General features: G+C 39.2%; 1 protein-coding gene and 1 pseudogene across 1 annotated transcript; one reads left to right on the top strand and one right to left on the bottom strand.

Annotated features, from left to right (window-relative positions):
- Positions 1 to 4,535: 4,535 nt before the first annotated feature.
- LOC130836266 (olfactory receptor 7A17-like) lies at positions 4,536 to 5,432 on the top strand. Its single transcript, XM_057708329.1, has one exon. The coding sequence runs from the start codon at positions 4,554 to 4,556 to the stop codon at positions 5,430 to 5,432; it is 879 nt and encodes a 292-aa protein (XP_057564312.1). The 5' UTR covers positions 4,536 to 4,553.
- A 15,400-nt stretch (positions 5,433 to 20,832) lies between these two features.
- Positions 20,833 to 21,894, bottom strand: LOC130837451 (paraneoplastic antigen Ma1-like; annotated as a pseudogene).
- Positions 21,895 to 23,653: the final 1,759 nt, after the last annotated feature.

Raw genomic sequence — 23,653 nt, 5'->3', positions numbered from 1 at the left:
TGTCTATTATCAGCACACGAGAACCAACAATGTTGGTGAGAATGTGGAGAAAAAGGAACCCTCATGCATCCTTGTTGGGAATGTAAATTGATACAGCCACTATGGAGAACAGTAGGGAGGTTAAATAAAAAACTAAAAATAGACCTAACATATGATCCTGCAATTCCACTCCTGGGGATATATCCAGAGATCATGGTTCGAAAGTTTATATGCACCCTAATGTTCACTGCAGTGCTGTTTGCAGTAGCCAAGGCGTGGAAGCAAACTAAATGTCCATCAGCAGCTAAGAGAGTAAATATTAAATGTTCTCACACCAGGGAAACTATGGTAATTTTCTGAGGTGATAAGGGTGTTAACCAACTTTATTGGGTAATCATTTTGGAATACATAAATATATCAGGTTTTACATTGTAGACCTAAGCCTACACAAAATGATAGGTCAATTACTTGTCAGCAGAATTGGAAAATAAAATAAAATGTATATTTCATATAAATGAAAGAACCATATAAAATTGAGTACATACTGTCTGATTCTATTTGTACATAATTCAAGAGAGTACAAAATATTATTTCTTTCTTTAAAGTATAATTGTAAAAAATTTAATCTTCTTAAGCCTAAATTAATTCAAAATTTCATACAAAAATGTTTTTTTGGTGGAAAATATAAAACTAATGTACACATGATTCTAAAACATAGCCACAGCCTGGCTTACCCACAGAGTGGCCACAGTCCAGTACCTGCTTTATCAACGTCATTCAGGAAATTGTTAGAAATGCAAAGTCTCTTGGCTCCCCAGGCAGAACCTCCTGAATCAGAAACTGCATTTGAAATAGCATCTGGGTGACAGTTTGCACAATGAAGTTGCAAAAGTGCTGGCCAAGAATAGGTTTACTCATTTTCTCTGTGCTGAATATTTTTGGGCAGGATCAATACTTGTATTGGGTGCTGCCCTGTGCACTGTAGATGTTTAGGGGCTTCCCTTCAACATGACCAAATAACATCCATGGCAAAGCCATCTCTGGTTGAGAACCGCTGGCCCAGAGTTTGAAAACTTGAAACAACTTGACAGAATTCCAATAAGAGTCCTGTGCCTTACTCAGATTATAACTGTCAGATCACTAATCCCCGTGAACCCCATTTCTGTAATGGAAACTGCAGTTCCTAATAGTATTATGTCATAGAGTGGAGTTTTCTAAAAGTTAAATCATATAGTTTGTGTAAGGTGCTAAGGACTAAATGTGTCTCTTATAATAAAAAAAGATTTTCTAATGAGGACTAAATGACAGCTCTTAACTTATGCTAGAAGTATGAACTTTTGGACAGTTGTAGCAAAAGTGTCAGAAAGCCAAGGCGTGCACGGGCCAATGTTTTACATTAAAGGAACAAAGCTGTCCCTCTTATAAAGAGGGGAATAATAGTTTTTTTTCAAGCTCTTTATTGGCGTATAATTGCTTTACACTGTTGTGCCAGTTTCTGCTGTACAACAAAGTGAATCAGCTGTATGTATACATATATCCCCTTATCCCCCTATGGCTCCTTCCCACCCTCCCTATCCCACCCCTCTAAGTCATCACCAATAATCAAGTTGATCACCCGTGCAGCAGCTTCCTACTAGCTAACTATTCTACATTTGGTAGTGTATACATGTCAATGCTACTCTTTCACTTTTTCCAGTTTCCCCTTTGCCCCCACACCCTGTGTCCTCAAGTCCGTTCTCTACATCTACATCTTTATTCTTGCCCTGTCACTGGGTTCATCGGTACCATTTTTTAAGATTCATATATATGAGTTAGCATAAGGTATTTGTTTTTCTCTTTCTGACCTACTTCACTCTGTATGGCAGACTCTAGGTCCATCCACCTCACTACAAATAACTCAATTTCATTGCTTTTTATGGCTGAGTAATATTCCATTTTAAAGCGCCACCAGGGGTTGCGATTCAGCATAAGTCAAAGCTTTGATTAGGGACCTAATCGAGACCAAACACTCAAGCTTAGACTCTGGAGAAAACTTGAACTCAGAGTTGGGATGACGTCTGGGACCTTAAGGTTTATTCCTCTGGGACACAGGTGAGATCATGAAAAATAAGTAATAAAAGCTGAATTCATCTGGCTTATAACATTGTCTCTTAGATACAGAGAATGAGCAGGAAAATTTTTCTATCTACTCTGCTGGGAAATCAATTACTTAGAGGTGGTGGTAATGAGGGAAATGTACCTAATGAGCAGACATGGGGAGCTGTAAATATCTCCTCTGCTGCATCCCTCAGCCTGTGCATCGTTGAGATGGACAGGATATGGTTGTTGCTTTTGGAGTCATAACTCTGACTAGGGGACCAATGTTTGACATAATTCTGCTGTCTTGTTGGGGAACAGAGCTACTATCTCCACCATCAACCATCCAAAACAAATTTGGACATCTATTTTGAGAACTTCTTTTCAGAGACTCCACCTGGGTGAGTCCAAGAGCCCAGTAAATACTGCATGAGAAGGGCAAAGGGAATGACAGCCAAGAACGTTTATCTGAGTTCACCTGAGAGCCAACCCAGACTAAACCAGAGCAGAGATTGCTGTGATTGTTTACTTGATTAACTAAGTGTATTATTTTATGATCTTAAAAATAGAAATGAATATTGAACTCAGTAGTGCAATGGCCAATGTTGACCATTAAATGATGGACATGGAAGCCCATATAGAAGAGGGAATGGAAGGTGTAAAGTGCTTCCAATAAAAGTAGAACCTAAGTCCAAAGACCTTTGTAGTTAACTGGAATAGAGTAACAGGGTGTTAGATGTGGAGGGGTGTACAGTGATGTAAGCATATTTTTTAAGATGGTGAATATTTGACTATAATGAGAACGATTCAGTCCGAGGAACGCTGGTAAAAATTACCTTGCAATAGCAGTTCATAAGACATGCATATCACAGTATCTCCTCTTAATATTCAAATCAGAAAAATATTATATGAAAATGCTATTCTAATGGGCTTAGTTTGCAATCATTTCCTTACCCATAAGACTGAATATATTTGTAGATTAGTTTGTCAGTTACATTCTCTCTTAGACTTTTTCTCTACCTGCTTAAGTCTTGTGTTTTTTGCAGTGAAGTCAGAACTTTTTATTCCTATTTTTGTTGTATTCTTTCAAAGAATTGGAATTTTTAAATCAATTTCTTTTGCCATTTATTTTATGCATATATACAAGTATGTTCAGAATGTTTGACAGTTTATAAGCTTTGTGTGTTAAAATGTGTCATGAATTCACTCCATTGTCTTTAAAAAAGACCATAGAGCTGTCACTTTAATATTCTTCACTTGAGAATTCTTGCTTTAAACAAAAAGTAAACGTTCTGCATACTTGGAAATAAATAAATCACGCTTTATATATATTTCCAACTACCTCCCACATCTATTATTCCTCATTAGTCCTTTTCTTCTTTGGTGATTAGATCAATTGCTAACATTTGCACCTTGGTCAACCACTATTTGTAAGGCAATCTTCTTTACTTTTGACTAAAATCAACTTTGTCTTCCACATTCATATTTAAATCCATATATCTCCAAGCAAGAGGAAATTATTATTTAGATACTGCTTCCTCTCCAGGTTTTAAAATATTTTCTGCCATATTATTTTATTTCCAAGACTTTGGTAATCTAAAATTAAATTAGTGACACCACTGATATTACTAAATTATAACTATTTTACATATTTCCTTTTAGAATTTGTCTGTGTATGTTCCTTCAGTTTTATTTCATATAGCTTTTTTTAAATACTGAATTTCAAAAAGCGTCCAAAATATATGAATGAGGACTCCTTGTGACTGAAGTTTCAGCATCAGCAGGGAGACGATCTCGTTCCTCAACATACTGTGACATCATCACTTCTCACTTATCTCCTGCTCATTTCCCTCACGAGAGTGGCTTCCTTTTTTTGAGCTGGAACACCTTAAATAAGCACCTTTTTCAGGCCATTTCCCTGGCTCTTCCCTTGCCAGGCACACACGTTCTCAGGTGTGCTCATGACACTGGCTCTCTCTTCCTTGAAGTCTGTTCAAATATCACCTTGTTAGAAGTTCTTTCCTGAACATGCATAAGAAATAGCACCTTCCCTTTACTCGCTCTATTGCACCTGTTTTCTTTATCTTCATAGTGCCTATAACCATCGAGCATGCTTCATATTTTAAAACTTTGCATCTATTCTCCACAACTGGATTTTTGAGCTTTTGTTTTTTCAGAACCGCACTTTTCCTGCATGGACAGTACCTGGGCTTTGTCTCAACTCAGTTTATACTCCTCAAATACATGAAAGAATTTCTCATTAAAACTGTGACTACATGACATCTTGAGAAAAACCCTGCTCATTCCCAAAAGGGATTCAAATTCATGAACAAAATACTGAAATTAATTTCTTCATGGCAAAATATATGTGGTCCCATTTCAAAAATGTGAATAATGCCAGTTTGTGTGAAAATAGTCATGCTATTTTCCCCTCTCCTGGTAATATCATCCACCACCTGGCAGCAAGGAACCTAACAGGAGTTTCTGAATTTCTTCTTATGGGATTTTCAGGGGCACCTGGACTGCAGCCCCTCACATTTGGGCTTTTCCTCTCCATGTACCTGATCACTGTACTTGGAAACCTGCTCATCATCCTGGCCACCATCTCTGACTCCCACCTCCACACCCCCATGTACTTCTTCCTCTCCAACCTATCCTTTGTAGACATCTGTTTCACATCCACCACTGTCCCAAAGATGCTGCAGAGTATCTGGACACAGAGCAAAGTCATAACCTATGTAGAGTGCATCATTCAGATGCACTTTTTTTCACTCTTTATAGGGCTGGACATCTTACTCCTGACTGTGATGGCCTATGACCGGTTTGTGGCCATCTGCCATCCCTTGCACTACATGGTCATCATGAACCCCTGGTTCTGTGGACTGCTGGTTCTGGTGTCCTGGATCATCAGTGTCCTGCATTCTGTGTTAGAAAGCTTAATGGTGTTGCGGCTGTCCTTCTGCAAAGTCTTAGAAATCCCCCACTTTTTCTGCGAACTCAAACAGATGATCCAACTTGCCTGTTCTGACACCTTTCTTAATGACATGGTGATGTATCTCGCAGTTGCACTGCTGGGTGGCGGTCCTTTCGCTGGTATCCTTTACTCTTACTCTAAGATAGTTTCCTCCATCCGTGGAATCTCATCAGCTCAGGGGAAGTATAAAGCATTTTCCACCTGTGCATCTCACCTGTCAGTTGTCTCCTTATTTTGTTGTACAGGCTTAGGAGTGTACCTTAGCTCTGCTGCTACCCACAGCTCACACTCAAGTGCAACAGCCTCGGTGATGTACACTGTGGTCACACCGATGCTGAACCCCTTCATTTATAGTTTCAGAAATAAAGACTTAAGGAGGGGTCTGAAAATACTGAAATGCTGAAATAAACTATAAAAGGTCCTATTTGCTAAAAGCTTAAGCAGTGACCGTGATAGCAGAGCTCAAAGCATGATCCAAATGTTGCCAGCCTTTGATCTAATTGTGGGAGTAGAATATGCTTCTTCTATTTTTCTTGGAATTTTTATTTCCATTTTGACTTTATACAATTTATGTAACTTACTTTTACATTTTGCAATATCTATGGTAACCAAGATTTTTCCCTTTTTAATTGTCCTACTCTCCGGATTGTGATCCCAATCTTGGATGTGAAGTGTTTGGAAATTCCCATTTATTTCAGGAGGCTACGTGGATCTCTTAAGAATAATTTCTTCTCAAATGAAATATATCATGCTGAGTATTTTTTCTTTTGTTTGACTAAAAGTAGAGTCAACCGTTGTACTATTCCTACGGGGGTGGAAGGGGAAAACCTCCTCTTGGCAACCACAGCTATTAATACGTTCACAATAGAGAAAAATCTGAGAGCAGTTTTTCAATTTCGTGAACATCAATTCCTTTATATTTCGCTAACTTAACTGCTCTTCCTGATAACCCAAACTTTATCATATTGGCTGTTATCACTGATCATTGGGTATTTTTCTGCTCGTTAGGATCTTATTCTGCTGTACAACTTGTGTTCACCATCTACCATAGTTACTGGCAAATACTAATAATAAAATACGTCTCCAAGTGAAATCTACAGTGAAAGACAAACATGAAAAAATGTATGGATATAATATGGCCTTAGAGATGGCCTTAAGTATGATGATGTAAACTATTAAATCACACATTTATTACTGTGCAAAATATGTCTTTTCCACGCAGTTCATAGACTCATTAAGATATGGACCATCAGTGTCCATTTGTAAGGTGTATTCTTTGAAGGACTGATGGCATGTTTTGTTTTTTTATTATATTATCTTATTTCTGGTTAAAATTTTCCAGTGCTTCCAGAAAATATTATTCCTTCTGTTTCCCTTTTTTTTGTATTTTCGTTATTTTTATTTCCCCACTCCGTTTCTCTTAATGCGAGATCTCCATCTATTCATAATTTTGTCAGAGCACTCAAGGGGCAGAGAACAAACAGTATCAATATCATCCTTTCGGTCTCATCCTCATCATCAAAGGATGACTCACTAGAAAGCTAGAATTCCTGTTCAGGTGTGTGATACGGGGTCACAAGTGTTGTGCAAACATCCACATCCTTCCAACCTCGCCATGTGGTCTCAAAGCGACCTCGCTGGAGTCACTTTTTCATAGAGTTATATGAAATAAACTTGAATAACGGAGTGATCATAAATGTTACATTCAAATATCAGAACACATGTCTGGAATACGTGGAATCAATTTCTTTTGATGGCCCCTCAGTTCGGCCCAGTTTGATTAGTTCATCAATTATTGCTGCATACACACTTTCTTAAAATAAAATTGTTTAATATATTATCTTCATTTTCAAATGGGATGGTCCGGGGGTATATTGTTCCGATCCCTGCAGGGCTTCGCTTGAGTCTATAGTCAGACGTGAACCTCTGTGTTGTGTTTCAAAGGCTCATGCATGATGCTGTGTGGGGCTGTACTGCTCTTCTGTCTTGAACTAACTTGTCATACTTTTTATATGAAGGCTAATCTTTTAATTTGCAAGGGGAAATGAATTTATTAAATGTGAATTACCTTAACTTAATTCCACTACCTTAAAATACACAGATGAAACTTTGCTTTTTCCCAGTTAGAAGAGATATCTCCCAGCCCCATTAGGTGTGTGACTCAGCTAGCATTGCTCCAGATTATATCCTGGCATGCACATTACAATTTTTTAATTCTAATAAATTTATTAAAGCATAATTACACGCAATAAATTGTACTCACTTAAAGGGTACCAATTGAAGTATTTAAAAAGTCATTTAACAGTTAAGAGTATGTACTGCCCCCTCAGTCAGAATTTGTAATTGAATTAGAATCCCTGGTGACGTGTATGCACAATAAACTTGGATCAGTGCTTGTGTAAAATGGATTTGTCACTTTGGGACTGTTAACATTTCAGGCAGGATAATTACTTGTGCGGAGTGCTATCCTGCGTGTTGTAGGTGTTTGGCAGCATCCTTTCTGACATTGCCAAATATCCCCAGGATCAAAACCATCTCTGGTTGGGAACCATGAGTTTTAAGAACTGAAAAGATCCTAATAGAATGCCAATTGAGACTCCATCCCAAAACCGGCTTGTAATTTTTAGCCGATCATTAAATTCCTCTGAACCTCATTCCTGAAATGGAGAGTGGAATTATAATAGTACTACCTCTCAGAAGGAACTTCTCTAAAACCTATATCTGAAAATCCCTATAATGTGCTAAGGTAGGTTATGGTGCTTGACAATGTCTAAATAGATCTCACAACTTACAGACATTTTTAATTAGGGGTTAACTGAAAGGTCTCAACTTCAGATATAATGTGACAGTCCTATAAGTTTTAGCAAAAGTGTCAGGAAACCAAGGAGTGTACTGCCCAATGTTTCACATAAAAGGAACAAACTTGTACCTCTTATAAAGATGGGAACGATAATTTTCTAAGGGTTTCATGGGCTATGTCACCACCACAGGTCAATGCTTTAATGCTCCAAGCAACCTAGTCAAGACAGTTGCCTCAGTCTATCATGCTGGAGAAAACTTAAATTCAGGGCTGGGATAAGGTGTTGGGAGGTTTCCACCTCTGGCAGACAAGAGAGTTAATGGAGAAGGATTAATGCAAACTGAATTCTTATGGATTATAAACTGGTCTCTTGAGAACAGACAATCAGCAGGAAAACATCCTTCCTGTCCAGACCAAGTACTCAGTGATTTCATGTGGTTCTAGGTCGTTGTAACAAGATGGAAATGTACCTAATGAGAAGACATAGAGAGCTGTAAATGTCTCCTCTGCTTCATCCCTGAGCTGGTATAACATGGGCCTGGAGGAGACACAATTATTTCTTTTGGAGTCTTAAACCAGATTGAAGGACCAGTGCTTGACCCCTTCCTGCTGTCTTGTCTGGAGAAAGCTTCGGTCTCCATCATTATCCTTCCAGGAGGGGATTCAGTCTTCCACATGGGGATCTTCCTCTCAGAGTTCCCATGAAAGGCGAGTCCAAGTGCCCCAAAAGGCACTGCAGAAGAAGGTCAGAGAGAATGAAATCCAAGAATGTTTACCAGAGGTTACCTGAGAACCAATTCTGTGTAGCCCAGAGATCACTCTGGTTGTTTTCTTGTTTGCTTAAAACATCAATGTATCTTTTTTCTTTTTTTTTTACTTGGGAATGTTTAATAATACTTTCATTGCTATCAAATGCCTAAGAAACCAGAGAAATAAAACTAAAGAGTTTATTGAAGTTTCTTCTTAAGAAGTTTGTGAAACTTTGGGGTAGAATTGTTAAATCAGACACAGATCTGCGCAGCTAACACGGCACGTGTCACCGAACGTGTTCTTTGATCACTGGGTCCACGTGGACTCACCACAGCACGTACCTGTCCACCTACCTTCCCAGAGCTCAATGTTTTTCTCATTCAAAGCAATTTGGCAACTAGGACTATTTTTAGACTTCTTTTAAGAAAGGCTGTTCAGGGCTTCATAGGTGGTGAAGTGGTTAAGAATCTGCCTGCCAATGCAGGGGACGGGGGTTCCATCCCTGCTCCAGGAAGATCCCACATGCCACGGAGCAACTAAGCCGGTATGCCACAACTATTGAGCCTATGTGCTGCAACTACTGAAGCCACACGCCTAGAGCCCGTGCTCTGCCACAAGAGAAGCCACAGCAATGAGAAGCCTGCACACCACAACGAAGAGTAGCCCCCACTCACCGCAACTAGAAAAAGAAAGCCTGGGCACAGCAAAAAAGACCTAACACAGACAATAAAATAAATAAATAAATAAATAAATAAATAAATAAATAAATAAATAAATAAAAAAGAAAGAAAGAAAGGCTGTTCACAGTGACTTCACCGTCTGCTGTCCCTGCCAGGAAGTGCTCAAACCATTTACTGTAGTCCTGCATCTTGATCTGGAAGAAAGGGAACCAGCACATGCGGCACCACGGGGCACCGGGAGGCCACCTTCCAAGAAGCCGCCACTGAAGGAAGTTCCCAGAACACGGCCGACACAAAAGGAGCGAGCGGGCTGGGAGCTGGGGTCGTCGGACAAGCAGGACGACCGCCAGCGTCTCTGTCGTGCGTGGAGATCCCGTCACCGACCCCGCACTTGCTGCCTCCGCTCAGAGCCCGGCCAGCGCGCGGCCCCTGCTTCCCGAGGGCGGACCTGTGGTCACCCGCGTGCCCTAAGGGACCATGGCAGACAGCAGGGAGGGTCTGACTCAGGTGAGACTCTGCCCCCAGGGCCTGAGGCCTGCGGTCAATGGGGCTGCAAAGAAGGCAGGCAGGGCCCCTGGAGGCCCCTACCCGCCCCCCGCCCAGGACGTATCAGCACCTGACTGACCACTGCCCTTCAGAGGTTTTATAATCACATTTTCACGGGAGAAATGTCTTGATGTTCCGGCAAGGGCACAAACTAAGAAATCACCCGCAAGAGACAATGTATTTTAATGATGCTAAAAGGAGAAGTGAATATTGAATTCGGTAAAGCAATGCCCAGTGATACCAATTACAGGATAGGAATGAAAGCTCAATTAGAAAATGGAGGAGAGGCATAAAGTGCTTCCAGTAAAAGCAGCACCTATGTCCAAGTTTGTTATTAATTATCTGGAGTAGGGAGACAGGGTATTAGCTGGAGGGATATACAATGAAGTGAAAGCATTTCTTTCTAACTTTTAACATGGAGCATGTTTGACCATGTTTCCATACTGATGAAATAGTTCCACACCAAGGAGTGCTTGCAAATACCTCCTTGCAAGAGCAGTTTCAAGTGACATATTTCTCTCAGTACCTTCTGTTAAAAAAGAAAAAGAAAAAGAAAAAAGTAAAATGTGAAAAGGGGAATACTAATGAGCTTACTTTGAAATTATTTCATTACCTGTTAGGCTGAATACATATGTTGATTTGTTAGCCATTTACTTTCTCTATCTCAGATTAACTGTGTGAATCCTTTGCTTTAGTATGATTGGATCAGATAATTTTTATTCCTGGTTTTGATTGCAATCTTTCCAACTAAGAATTGTTGGTTCACCCCCCCCCCCCAAAGTAGCTGTTTGCTACTTAGTTCTTTTATATATGTTTAGATGTATTTGAGGGAAATTGCAAGTGGATATAAATTTCATGTGATCAAATCTATCAGTTAATCACATGGGTTCTCACCATTGCTTTTCTTTTTCTTTTTTTTCACAATAAATTATCTTTTTAATAGTCAAAAACTAGCATAAAAATCACCAAGTTCAGAAACATGGCATTAACTGCCTACTCATGTCTACAACACTTTTTGTCTCCATTTTTGGCTATATCCTCTTTAGTACCTCCTTTTAGGACAATAATTTTATAATATTTTCTATCGAGAAAATTGAAAGATGTTTTGGCCTTTGGCATAACTGATTAATGTTTTATCTTGCTTTGTTTTGCTTTTTTTACATTGATTTCTTGCTTGATTTATTGTTTAGCTTGTATTGACAGTTCAGATTTACAACTTAAGTTATTGGTAGTGTCATGTAAGTTATTAAGATTCTTGTCTGATTTGGAGAAACATCTATCAAGTTTCTTTGTTGTTGTTGTTTTTGGCTGGGAGTTGCAGCTTGTGGGATCTTAGTTCTCCAGCCAGGGATTGAACCCAGGCCCCCAGCAGTGGAAAGGCAGAGTCTTAACCATTGGACCATCAAGGAAGTCCCTCTATCTGGTTTCTTTCACACAGAGTTGTAAGATTTCCAGTTCTTGTGCAGTGACCATTCTTAAATAGTCTTTGAATTGATGACACTCAACAGATTGTTGTTGATGTCCTTTTTTTTTTTTTAAATTTTATTTATTTATTTATTATTTTTTTGGGGGTACACCAAGTTCAATCATCTGTTTTTATACACATATCCCCGTATTCCCTCCCTTCCTTGACTCCCCCCCGCCATTGATTTTCTATTTTTAATTTTTTTCTGAAAGAATTGAGCTCTCAGGTTAGCATTCTTCACTTGCAAATCATTGGTTTAAAAAAAGATGACAAAGAAATATCTGCATCTTTAGTGCTAATAAATCACCCTGTATAATTTCTTCAAGTTTTTATTGTACACCTCTGTTTTCCTTGCTTTGTTTTGTTTTGTATTGTTTTGTCTTTTGTGATTAGATCTATTTCTAAAAGTTGCATCACATTTGGCCATCAGGTGGAAGGCATTCTTCTTTACCATTCGACTAAAGATCGTCTGTTTCTTCCTTACGCATTTTGAAATCCACACACCTTCATGTAAGATGGAATAATTCAGATAATGCTTTCTCTCTACATTTTAAAATCCATTTTGTTATATTATTTTATTTCCAAGTTGTTGGCAATTGAATTTTCTATTAGTGACCCATGTTGATGTTGTTAAATTATTACTACTTCATATTTTTATATAACTTACTTGTAGATTTTCACTCAATTTTGTTATATACAGTTATTTTGAAACCACTTGACTTAACCAAATTTCATTCTGTGACATTTTGTCCCATAAGTTCTTAACTTATTATAAAACTTCTCTTTGTATACTATGTACACATACATGCTCATACACTTTTATAAAAATGCATGAATAGAATCCTTTGCATGTCCAAAATGCTCTTTATGTTTTGATGCAGCATTTTTCTACCTTTTATCCTGTTGTCCTTATTAATAATTTTTCACAGACTTGCCTCCAATTACTACTACAATTTATTGTTTATATGACTGTATAACATCTCATTGCATGCCTGTGCTACTCTCACTTTGATAGTCTTTTATGTCCTTTAAAATTAAGTTGCTATTATATAAATGCTACAAAAATATGATAGTGAAATTCAGACTCTTGCTCTAACTGTGGTTGACTTTGTGCACCAGGGTACGTCTAGCAATGTCCAAAGACTTTTATAGCTGTCAGACAAGGAGGGGTCAGTAGAGGTCAGAGATGGCTCTAAACATCCTATAATGCACAGGACAGACCCTGTCACAAACAATGGTTTGGATCAGAATGTCAATTGTGTCAACACTGGAGAACCCTAAGGTAAAGCATATCAGTACTTCGAATATTTATACCTGTCTTCAGATTTTTTTCCCCAAGATGTTTGCCAGAAAAATCAGAGAGCACTCCTTTGCTACTAGTTCAAAAGTTCTTAGCCCAAATTTGAAAGGTCTTTAAGTTTATCCCAAGGTAATGGTACGTAAGACTTTCTTGATCGTTTTCTTAAACTATATATTGAATTAGAGTAAAAAATTTGTACATTTGGCAACCATTTTGATTTGCTTATTACTATTATATGCACATAAATTATATGCCCATTTTTCTGCACTAAACAGAGTTTTAAGTAATTTTTACAAATGATTGTTTTTCAATTGACTTTTGAGGCATATTTTTGGCCATAAATTTTTTAAATTTTTATTTAGTTATACATGTCTGTTGCTTTACTTCTTAGCTTCTTGCCTTATTTATGATAGTTTTTCCCATCCATAGATTTTATATGTGGATTTCAAGATATTAATCTAAAATGTTTTGTTTACTCTTACACCGGGGTCATAATCCTTTTAATGTTTTATTAGATGTTTGAGGGAGGGGAGAAACTTCACTTTTTGCTAGATCGATAGCTATGCCAGCTTTTATGAACAATTCTATCTTTCCAAATAAATTTAAATAAAACCTTGACATATGTTAGATGTCCATATATAATGAGACCTAAGTGCCGATTCATTCAACAATAATAACTGAGCATGTGCTACATGCCATGACATTCTATAAACATTATATAGTATATTATTTTACTTCTAGGTCACTTTCAATTTAATCCATATTGATATCGTAAATTATTGTCATGATATTTCTTGTTCAATTAGTTTTCAGTGCTGCATTTAATTCCATTTACTTGACTTGTTTCAGAATTGTACCATTTAATCTGATTTCATTCTCTTTGTCATTCTTTTTATTTCCTTATTTTATTTTTCAAATTTATTTTTGTAATATAAGTGCACATATATTCACATAATTGGTTAAAATACAAAGGTGAACAAAAGAGGGGGAGTCTCTGCTTGTTTGCATCCAGAATCATAATTGAGAAGAGAGAGTACAAAGAAAGAAATGTGTGTATAATACAATGTCCTGAGATAACTAATGTGAAGAAATAATTCAGTGACAAGATTTGAGTTGTCACAGCATGTGTAGGTTTACGTGGATGGACCGCAGATGTTATTGATGGTAGGGCAAAGATCAGACATAGGACCAATGTGTGCTCATAGAACCAATCAAAAAAGCCATTGAAACCCAAGAATAGCAAAGAAAAGATGCCACATACGAAAATGGAGATAGAGGCTTCCCTTACCTGCTATCGGACCATATAAAACCAGTTAGTCAAATAAATATGAAACAAGAACAGGAAAAACAAGTTTTACTACCTGATATTTACAATGCCCAATAATCAGTTAACATTCACTGTACTTTATATACATCTTTTGTGGAGTGTTGGTTTATTGTCTTTGCTACTTTATTTCATTGGCTGTACAATCTGTAATGGTCTCACACTGTAAAGATATCATGACTGTTTCTTTTGGACGAATTCATTTTTGGTTTTTCATTACTTTTCTTGGGAATAAAGAAGCATAACAGGACACGAAATGTGGCCAGAAGCAAAGAATCTTTCCTTAACCACAGTATCTCAGGGACCATTTGAGATTATTAGATTTCTCTCTCTCTCTGTCTCACTGAATATATACACATACCTTAAAATTCAGGCTTTGAGAAAGGATATAGTTATATAGATATATAATTATACAGACATACATGTTCAATAAACATATTTTTATGTTTTTTTGTTCTTTATAACTATTTTATTTTTATTTTCTTTTTTCTTTTTTTTTACTGGGGTATAGTTGTTTTACAATGTTGTGTTAGTTTCTACTGTACAGCGAAGTGGAGTTCCCTGTGCTATACAGCAGCTTATTATTAATCTGTTTTAAACATATTAGTGTATATATGTCAGTCACAATCTCCCAATTCACCCCAACCCCCCTTTCCCACCTTGGTGTCCCTTTGTTTGTTTTCTATGTCTGTGTCTCTATTTCTGATTTGAAAATAAGTGCATCTATATCGTTTTTCTAGATTCCACATATAAGCATTATTATTTAATGTTTTTCTCTTTTTGATACACTTTACTTTGTATGACAGTCTCTAGATCTATCCACATCTCTGCAAATGACCCAATTTCATTATTTTTTATGGCTGAGTAATACTCCATTGTATATATGCACAACATCTTCTTTATCCATTTGTCTGACAATGGGCATTTAGTTTGCTTCCATCACCTGGCTATTGTAAGTAGTGCTGCAGTGAATATTGGGGTGCATTTTTTTTTTTTTAATAAATTTATTTATTTATTTATTTATTGGCTGTGTTGGCTCTTTTTTGCTGTGCATGGGCTTTCTTTTTAGTTGCGGTGAGTGGGGGGCTACTCTCCACTGTGGCGTGTGGGCTCCTCATTGCTGTGGCTTCTCTTGTTGTGGAGCATGGGCTCTAGGTGCGTGGGCTTCAGTAGTTGTGGCACATGGGCTCAATAGTTGTGGCTCCCGGGCTCTAGAGCACAGGCTCAATAGTTGTAGTGCACAGGCTTAGTTGCTCCATGGCACGTGGGATCTTCCTGGAGCAGGGATCGAACCTGTGTCCCCTGCATTGGCAGGCAGATTCTCAACCACTGCACCACCTAGGAAGCCCTGCATGTGTCCTTTTGAATTATGGTTTCCTCTGAGTATATGCCCAGTAGTGGGATAGCTGGGCCATATGGTAACTCTATTTTTAATTTTTTGAGGAACCTCCATAATGTTCTCCATAGTGGCTGTATCAATTTACATTCTCACCAACAGTGCAGAAGGGTTCCCTTTTCTCCACACCCTCTCCAGCATTTATTGTTTGTAGATTTTTTTGATGATGCCCATTCTGACTGGTATGAGGCAATACCTCATTGTAGTTTTGATTTGCATTTCTCTAATAATTAGTGATGTTGAGTATCTTTTCATGTGTTTGTTGACCATCTGCATGTCTTCTTCAGAGAAATGTCTATTTAGTCTTCTGCCCATTTTTAGATTGGCTTTTTGGTTTTTTGATATTGAGCTGCATGAGCAGTTTGTATATTTTGGAGATTAATTCTTTGCCTGTTGATTCATTTGCAAATATTTCCTCCTCTTCCGAGGGTTGTATTTTTGTCTTGTTTATGGCTTCCTTTGCTTTGCAAAAGCTTTTAAGTTTCATTAGGTCCCATTTTTAAAAATTTTTCTTTTATTTCCATTACTCTAGGAGGTAGGTCAAAAAGATCTTGCTGTGATTTATGTCAAAGAGTATTTTTCCTATGCTTTCCTCTAAGAGTTTTATAGTGACCGGTCTTACATTTAGGTCTTTAATCCATTTTGAGTTTATTTTTGTGTGTTGTGTTAGGGAGTGTTCTAATTTCATTCTTTTACATGTAGCTGTCCTTTTCCCAACACCATTGATTGAAGAGACTGTCTTTTCTCCATTGTATATTTTTGCCTCCTTTGTCATAGATTAGTTGAACATCGGTGCATGGGTTTATCTCTGGGCTTTCTATATTGTTCCATTGATCTATATTTCTCTTTCTCTGCCAGTACCATATTTTCTTGATTACTATATCTTTGTAGTATAGTCTGTTCAGGGAATCTGATTCCTCCAGCCCTGTTTTTTTTTTTAATCCCTTCCTCCACATTGCTTTGTCTATTTTGGGTCTTTTGGCAATTTTATAGGGATTGCATTGAGTCTGTAGATTGCTTTGGGTAACATAGTCATTCTCACAGTATTGATCCTTCCAATCCAAGGACATAGTATATCACTCCATCTGTTTGTGTCATCTTTGATTTCTTTCATCAGTGTCTTATGGTTTTCTGAGTACAGGTCTTTTACCTCCTTATGTAGGTTTATTGCTAGGTATTATATTCTTTTCATTGCAATGGTGAATGGGCTTTTCCCTTAATTTCTCTTTCTGATCCTTTGTTGTTAGTGTATAGGAATGCAAGAGATTTCTTGTGTGTTAATTTTATATCCTGTAACTTTACCAAATTCATTGATTAGCTCAAGTAGTTTTCTGGTGGCATCTTTAGGATTTTCTATGCATAGTATCATGTCATCTGCAAACAGTGACAATTCTGATTCTTCTTTTCCAATTTGGATTCCTTTTATATCTTTTTCTTCTCTGATTGCTGTGGCTAGGACATCCAAAACTATGTTGAATAGTAGTGGTGAGAGCAGACATCCTTGTCTTGTTCCTAATCTTAGAGGGAATTCTTTCAGTTTTTCACCATTGAGAATGATGTTTGCTGTGGGTTTCTTGTATATGGCATTTATTATATTGAGGTAGCTTCCTTCTATGTCCACTTTCTGGAGAGTTTTTTTTTAATCATAAATGGGTGTTGAATTTTGTCAAAAGCTTTTTATGCATCTATTGAGATGATTACATGGCTTTTTTCCTTCAATTTTTAAATATAGTTTATTACATTGATTTGTGTGTATTGAAGAATCCTTGCATCCCTGGGATAAATCCCACTTAATCATGGTGTACGATCCTTTTAATGTGTTGTTGAATTCTGTTTGCTAGTATTTTGTTGAGGATTTTTGTATCCATATTCATCAGTGATATTGGTCTATATTTTTTTGTGTGATATCTTTTTCTAGTTCTGTTATCAGAGTGATGGTGTCTTACTAGAATGAGTTTGGGAGTGATCCTTCCTCTGCAATTTTTTTAAATTATTTTTTTGGGGGTACACCAAGTTCAATCATCTGTTTTTATACACATATCCCCATATACCCTCCCTTCCTTGACTCCCCCCCCCCTCAGTCCTCTAAGGCATCTTCCATCCTCGAGTTGGACTCCCTTTGTTATACAACAACTTTCCCCTGACTATCTGTTTTACAGTTGGTAGTATATATATGTCTGTGCTACTCTCTCGCTTTGTCTCAGTTTCCCCTTCACTCCCTGCCCCCTCCCATACCTCGAGTTCTCCAGTCCATTCTCTGTATCTGCGTCCTTGTTCTTGTCACTGAGTTCATCAGTACCATTTTTAGATTCCGTATATGTGAGTTAGCATACAATATTTGTCTTTCTCTTTCTGACTTACTTCACTATGTATGACAGACTGTAGTTCTATCCACCTCATTACATATAGCTCCATCTCATCCCTTTTTATAGCTGAGTAATATTCCATTGTATATATGTGCCACATCTTCTTTATCCATTCATTTGTTGATGGGCATTTCGGTTGCTTCCATGTCCTGGCTATTGTAAATAGTGCTGCAATAAACATTATGGTACAAGTTTCTTTTGGGATTATGGTTTTCTTTGGGTATATGCCCAGGAGTGGGATTACTGGATCATATGGTAGTTCTATTTGTAGTTTTGTAAGGAACCTCCAAATTGTTTTCCATAGTGGCTGTACCAACTCACATTCCCACCAACAGTGCAAGAGAGTTCCCTTTTCTCCACACCCTCTCCAACATTTGTTGTTTCCAGATTTTGTGATGATGGCCATTCTGATTGGTGTGAGGTGATAACTCATTGTGGCTTTGACTTGCATTTCTCTGATGATGAGTGATGTTGAGCATCTTTTCATGTGTGTGTTGGCCATCTGTATGTCTTCTTGGGAGAAATGTCTATTTAGGTCTTCTGCCCATTTGTGGATTGGATTATTTGCTTTTTTGGTATTAAGCTGCATGAGCTGCTTGCATATTTTGGAGGTTAATCCTTTGTCCGTTGTTTCATAGGCAATTATTTTTTCCCATTCTGAGGGTTGCCTTTTAGTCTTGTTTATGGTTTTAAGTTTCATGAGGTCCCATTTGTTTATTCTTGATTTTATTTGCATGATTCTAGGAGGTGGGTCAAAAAGGATCTTGCTTTGATGTATGTCATAGAGTGTTCTGCCTATGTTTTCCTCTAGGAGTTTTGTAGTGTCTGGCCTTACATGTAGGTCTTTAATCCATTTGGAGTTTATTTTTGTGTATGGTATTAGGAAGTGTTCTAATTTCATTCTTTTACATGTAGCTGTCCAATTTTCCCAGCACCACTTATTGAAGAGGCTGTCTTTTTTCCATTGTATATTCGTGCATCCTTTGTCGAAGATAAGGTGCCCATATGTGCTTGGGTTTACTTCTGAGTTCTCTATTCTATTCCATTGATCTTCCTTTCTATTTTTGTGCCAGTACCATACTGTCTTGATCACAGTGGCCTTGTAGTATAGTTTGAAGTCAGGAAGCCTGATTCCACCAACTCCATCTTTCCTTCTCAAGATTGCTTTGGCTATTCGGGGTCTTTTGCGTTTCCATACAAATCGTAAGATTTCTTGCTCTAGTTCTGTGAAAAATGCCATTGGTGATTTGATCGGGATTGCATTGAATCTGTAAATTGCTTTGGGTAGTACAGTCATTTTCATGATGTTGATTCTTCCAATCCAGGAACATGGTATGTCCCTCCATCTGTTTGTGTCGTCTTTGATTTCTTTCATCAATGTCTTAAAGTTTTCTGCATACAGATCTTTTGCCTCCTTAGGCAGGTTTATTCCTAGGTATTTTATTCTTTTGGTTGCAATGGTGAATGGGAGAGTTTCCTTAATTTCTCTTTCTGCTCTTCTGTTGTTAGTGTATAGGAATGCAAGAGATTTCTATGCATTAATTTTGTATCCTGCTACTTTACTAAACTCATCAATTAGTGTTAGCAGTTTTCTGGTAGAGTCTTTAGGGTTTTCTATATAGAATATCGTGTCATCTGCAAAGAGTGACAATTTTACTTCTTCTTTTCCAATTTGGATTCCTTTTATTCTAGTTTCTTCTCTGATTGCTGTGGCTAAAACTTCCAAAACTATGTTGAATAATAATGGTGAGAGTGGACACCCTTGTCTTGTTCCTGTTTTTAGAGGGAATTCTTCCAGTTTTTCCCCATTGAGAATGATGTTAGTTGTTGGTTTTTCATATATGGCTTTTATTATGTTGAGGTAATTTCCTTCTATGCCCATTTTCTGGAGAGCTTTTATCATAAATGGATGTTGAACTTTGTCAAAAGCTTTTTCTGCATCTATTGAAATGATCATATGGTTTTTACCCTTCAATTTGTTGATATGATGTATCATGTTGATTGATTTGCGTATATTGAAGAATTCTTGCATCCCAGGGATAAGCCCCACTTGATCATGGTGTATGATTTTTTTAATGTGCTGTTGGAGTCTGTTAGCTAGTATTTTGTTGAGGATTTTTGCATCTATATTCATCAGTGATATTGGTTTGTAGTTTTCTTTTTTTGTGACATCTTTGCCTGGTTTTGGTATCAGGGTGATGGTGGCCTCATAGAATGAGTTTGGGAGTGTTCTGCCTTCTGCAATATTTTGGAAGAGTTTGAGGAGGATAGGTGTTAGCTCTTCTCGAAATGTTTGATAGAATTTGCCCGTGAACCCATCTGGTCCTGGGCTTTTGTGTGTTGGGAGATTTTTAATCACTGCCTCAATTTCCGTACTTGTGATTGGTCTGTTCATGGTTTCTATTTCTTCCTGGTTCAGTCTTGGAAGATTGTATTTTCCTAAGAATTTATCCATTTCTTCCAGGTTATCCAATTTATTGGCATATAGTTGCCAATGATAAAGATTTGAAATGCCGGAACAGATATTGTAACTGGTTCATATTAATTGCCCCTTGCAATCAGTGAAAACTTGATTTACACAGCTCTATAATTGCAGTATTTTTCTAACAGCCCATTTTTTAGTTTCAGAATACTTTTCAATTGAACTGACCTAGATGTTTAAAGGTGAAAAATAAGAAATTTGCACTGTTAAGTTGAATAATAATATCTAATTCACATTTCTGTTAATATAAATCAGGAACAATTTACAGTAAACACAAAAACTATTTACAATAGTAGTAATAACAGTTCACATTTTTATTGAACTCTTCTTGTGTTAGCCAGGCCCTGCACTAAACATCTGAACATGCAATTTCACATTTAATTACCTCAATGGGAAGTGTCACGCGTTCACATATTTTTCAGAACTGATGATAATGCTATGATGACAGTTTGCACTGAGCACTTGTGTCCAAACCTTTCCCTGGCATTGTAGCTAGCATGACTCCTACTGCAGCAGCTCTGGTGCACGCTTGCATGATTTTACTAATGTTACATGAATATGCAGGCCTGAGTACCCCCAGAAAAAACATGACTAAGTCTTTACTTCTAGGAGACACATCTGTAACACAGCACAGAGACAAACTAACAAAAGCAGCCGTGATCTAGGTCTGCGCTAAAGCCCCTTTTCTCAGGACTCAGAAGTGCCCCTCCAGGCCTAACTGCAGGAGGGCAGCCTCAGCCTCCTCCTCCTCTTCCTTGGCCTCCTCCTCGCGGATCTGCACCAGCAACTGGAACAAGTTAGGGGCTGGCCCTTCCGCAGCCCTGGTCTGCCACAGCTGCCTTCCGATGGCCCCACTGTGGTTGGCCCTGGCAATAACCTGTTCCAGACGAGCTTGGTTCATGCTATCTTTATCTATGGCCCCCTTCTCCACCACCTTCTGCAGCAGAGGCTCCAGACGAATGACATAAGCAGATAACTTTTCTCCTGGGTTCTGATAAGTGTTCAGAAATCTGACCTGCACATCCCTAGAGCTCTCAACGCTCCCAAACACCTGCTCAAGCACCTTCAGGCATTCGGCGCTGGTAATTGCAGGGTTGTTGGTCTTGAGGATGCAGATGACATCAGCAGCAGGGCCTCCAAGACTCTCCATCAACCGCCGCCTCTTTTCTACATCTGACACCTGCCACTCCTCTATGACCTCGTTAGTGTGCTCCAGCCAGGGATCAAATGTCTCCTCCTCAGGCCCCGGGATGTCCCTCCCCGAGAACAGTGTCAGCTTCTTGTACCATATGGACTCAACAAGAGGCTGAATAACATTACCCAAAATATAGTTTAGCATCTCTGCTGGTATATCTGGGCCTGGGGCCGGAGTGGGGTTCTGAAACCCAAGGACACGGGCAACATCTTGCACGGTCCACCCCTCTCTTGCTAGGAAGAGATGAAACCTTTCTAGAAATTCAGCATCGTAAGTCGGAGGCTTAAAGACCACCTTTCAGACGCCTCCTTTACCCGGCATCTCCCTGGGGATGGAGGCGTAATCGACAGCGCCAGTGAGCTCTAACAAGGCCGCTTTGGCATTCTCTTCCCTCCAGAACATTCTCCCAAGCACTCTATAGGGCACCTGGGGCACCGCAGCTTGCAGGGTCTCTTCAATTTCAGCCTCATCACAGTTCACTGGGATCCCCCAGACCAGCAGGGCTCTCTGGGCGTTCACGTCCAACCCCCTACACCAGTCTTCCAACAGCGTCATCGCCATTTTCCCGACTATCAAGGGCCCCGACTCCACAAATACGGGTTACTGTGGCTCCCTTGTGCTCTAGGACTTAGGACCACAGCAGACACCCCTCCGCAACACGCCAGAGGGAGTCAAGCGTCACGCAACCACGATGAACAAACGACCCCAGAGTCCCGCTCTCGTCCCTCCGCTGCCGCCCAATGTCAGTCCTCAGCGTTCTCCGAGCGACGCTCGGGGGCTGCTCAGTCACGCAGCCATCGCCATCTTGCGTCTCGGGTCGGGTGAGCGGGCCGGGTCCTCCACCTGCGGGCAGGGCGTCGCGGCGGCGCCGCGCAGAGGCGAGGGGCGAGGGCGGGTGGCGAGGGGTGAGGGCGGGAGCCGCCGGGCCGGAGAGGCCGCCGCGGTGCGATCACGGGGCATGGCCGCTCGTTCTCCGCAGCCCGAGCGCCGGGCAATCGTGGCGGCTGCCGGCGTCAACCGAGCCTTCGCGGTCAGAGCCCGGCCTTCAGGCGCGCGAGGAGCCGCCTCTCTGTCCACGGGAATTGTGCCGCGCCTGGAAGAAGAGACTGTCCTGAGGGCGCCGCGGCAGGGCCAGCCCGAGAGCGGCTTCTTCGCGGGCGCAGGTACCCCTCTGGGCAGCGAGCACGGCCGAGGACCCCGAACACAGGTAGCGGAGGTGCGGGAAGGATGCGGAAGCGAGGCTAGAGGCGGCGCAGGCTAAGGCGGGCCGCGCCGGCTGCGCCCGCCGGCTGCGCGCGCCGGCGGCCTCCTCTGCAATTTTTTGGAAGAGTTTGAGGAGGGTGGGTGTTAGCTCTTCTCTAAATGTTTGATAGAATTTGCCCGTGAAGCCATTGTTCCTGGACTTTTGTTTGTTGAAAGATTTTGAATCACAGTTTCAATTTCATTACTTGTGATTGGTGTGTTCATATTTTCTATTTCTTCCTGTTTCAGTCTTAGAAGGCCATACCTTTCCAAGAATTTGCCCATTTCTTCCACATTGCCTATTTTATTGGCATATAGTTGTTTGTAGTAGTCTCTTATGATCCTCTATATTTCTGTGGTGTCTGTTCTAATTTCCCCTTTTTAATTTCTAATTTTATTGATTTGTGTCCTCTCCCTCTTTTTTTGTCTCACTAAAGATTTGTCTATTTTGCTTATCTTCTCAAAGAACCAGCTTTTAGTTTTCCTGATCTTTTTTCTTGTTTTCTTTGTTTCTATTCCATTTATTTATGCTCTGATCTTTATAATTTATTTCCTTCTACTAACTTTGGGGTTTTTGTTCTTCCTTCTCTAGTTCCATTATGTGTAAGGTTAGAATGTTTATTTGAGATTTTTCTTGTTTCTTGAGGTAGGGTTATATTGCTGTAAACTTCCCTCTTAGAACTGCTTTTGCTATATCCCATAGATTTTGGGTCATCGTGTTTTCATTGTCATGTGTCACTATGTATTTTTTAAAATTTCTTCTTTGTTTCTTCAGTGATCTCTTGCTTATTTAGTAGCGTATTGCTTAGCCTACATGTATTTGTTTTTTTTTTACAGTTTTTTTTTCCCTGTGATTGATTTCTAATCTCATAGTGCTGTGCGCAGAGAAGATGTTTCATACAATTTCAGTTTTCTTAAATTTACCGAGGTTTGATTTGTGACCCAAGATGTGATCTGTTCTGGAGAATGTTCTGTATTCACTTGAGAAGAAAGTGTAATCTGCTGTTTTTGAATGGAATGTCCTGTAAATACCAATGAAAACTATCTGGTCTATTGTGTCATTTAAAGCTTGTGTTTC

Source organism: Hippopotamus amphibius, chromosome 15 (genome assembly GCF_030028045.1).
Source record: "Hippopotamus amphibius kiboko isolate mHipAmp2 chromosome 15, mHipAmp2.hap2, whole genome shotgun sequence".
NCBI classification, from domain to species: Eukaryota; Metazoa; Chordata; class Mammalia; order Artiodactyla; family Hippopotamidae; genus Hippopotamus; species Hippopotamus amphibius.
The sequence above is the reverse complement of the archived record's forward strand: the minus strand, read 5'-3'. Positions and strand labels throughout refer to the sequence as shown.

Bases quoted from the DNA above. Each gene is read 5' to 3' on its own strand.
- LOC130836266 (XM_057708329.1), top strand. From the start codon at position 4,554: ATGGGATTTTCAGGGGCACCTGGACTGCAGCCCCTCACATTTGGGCTT.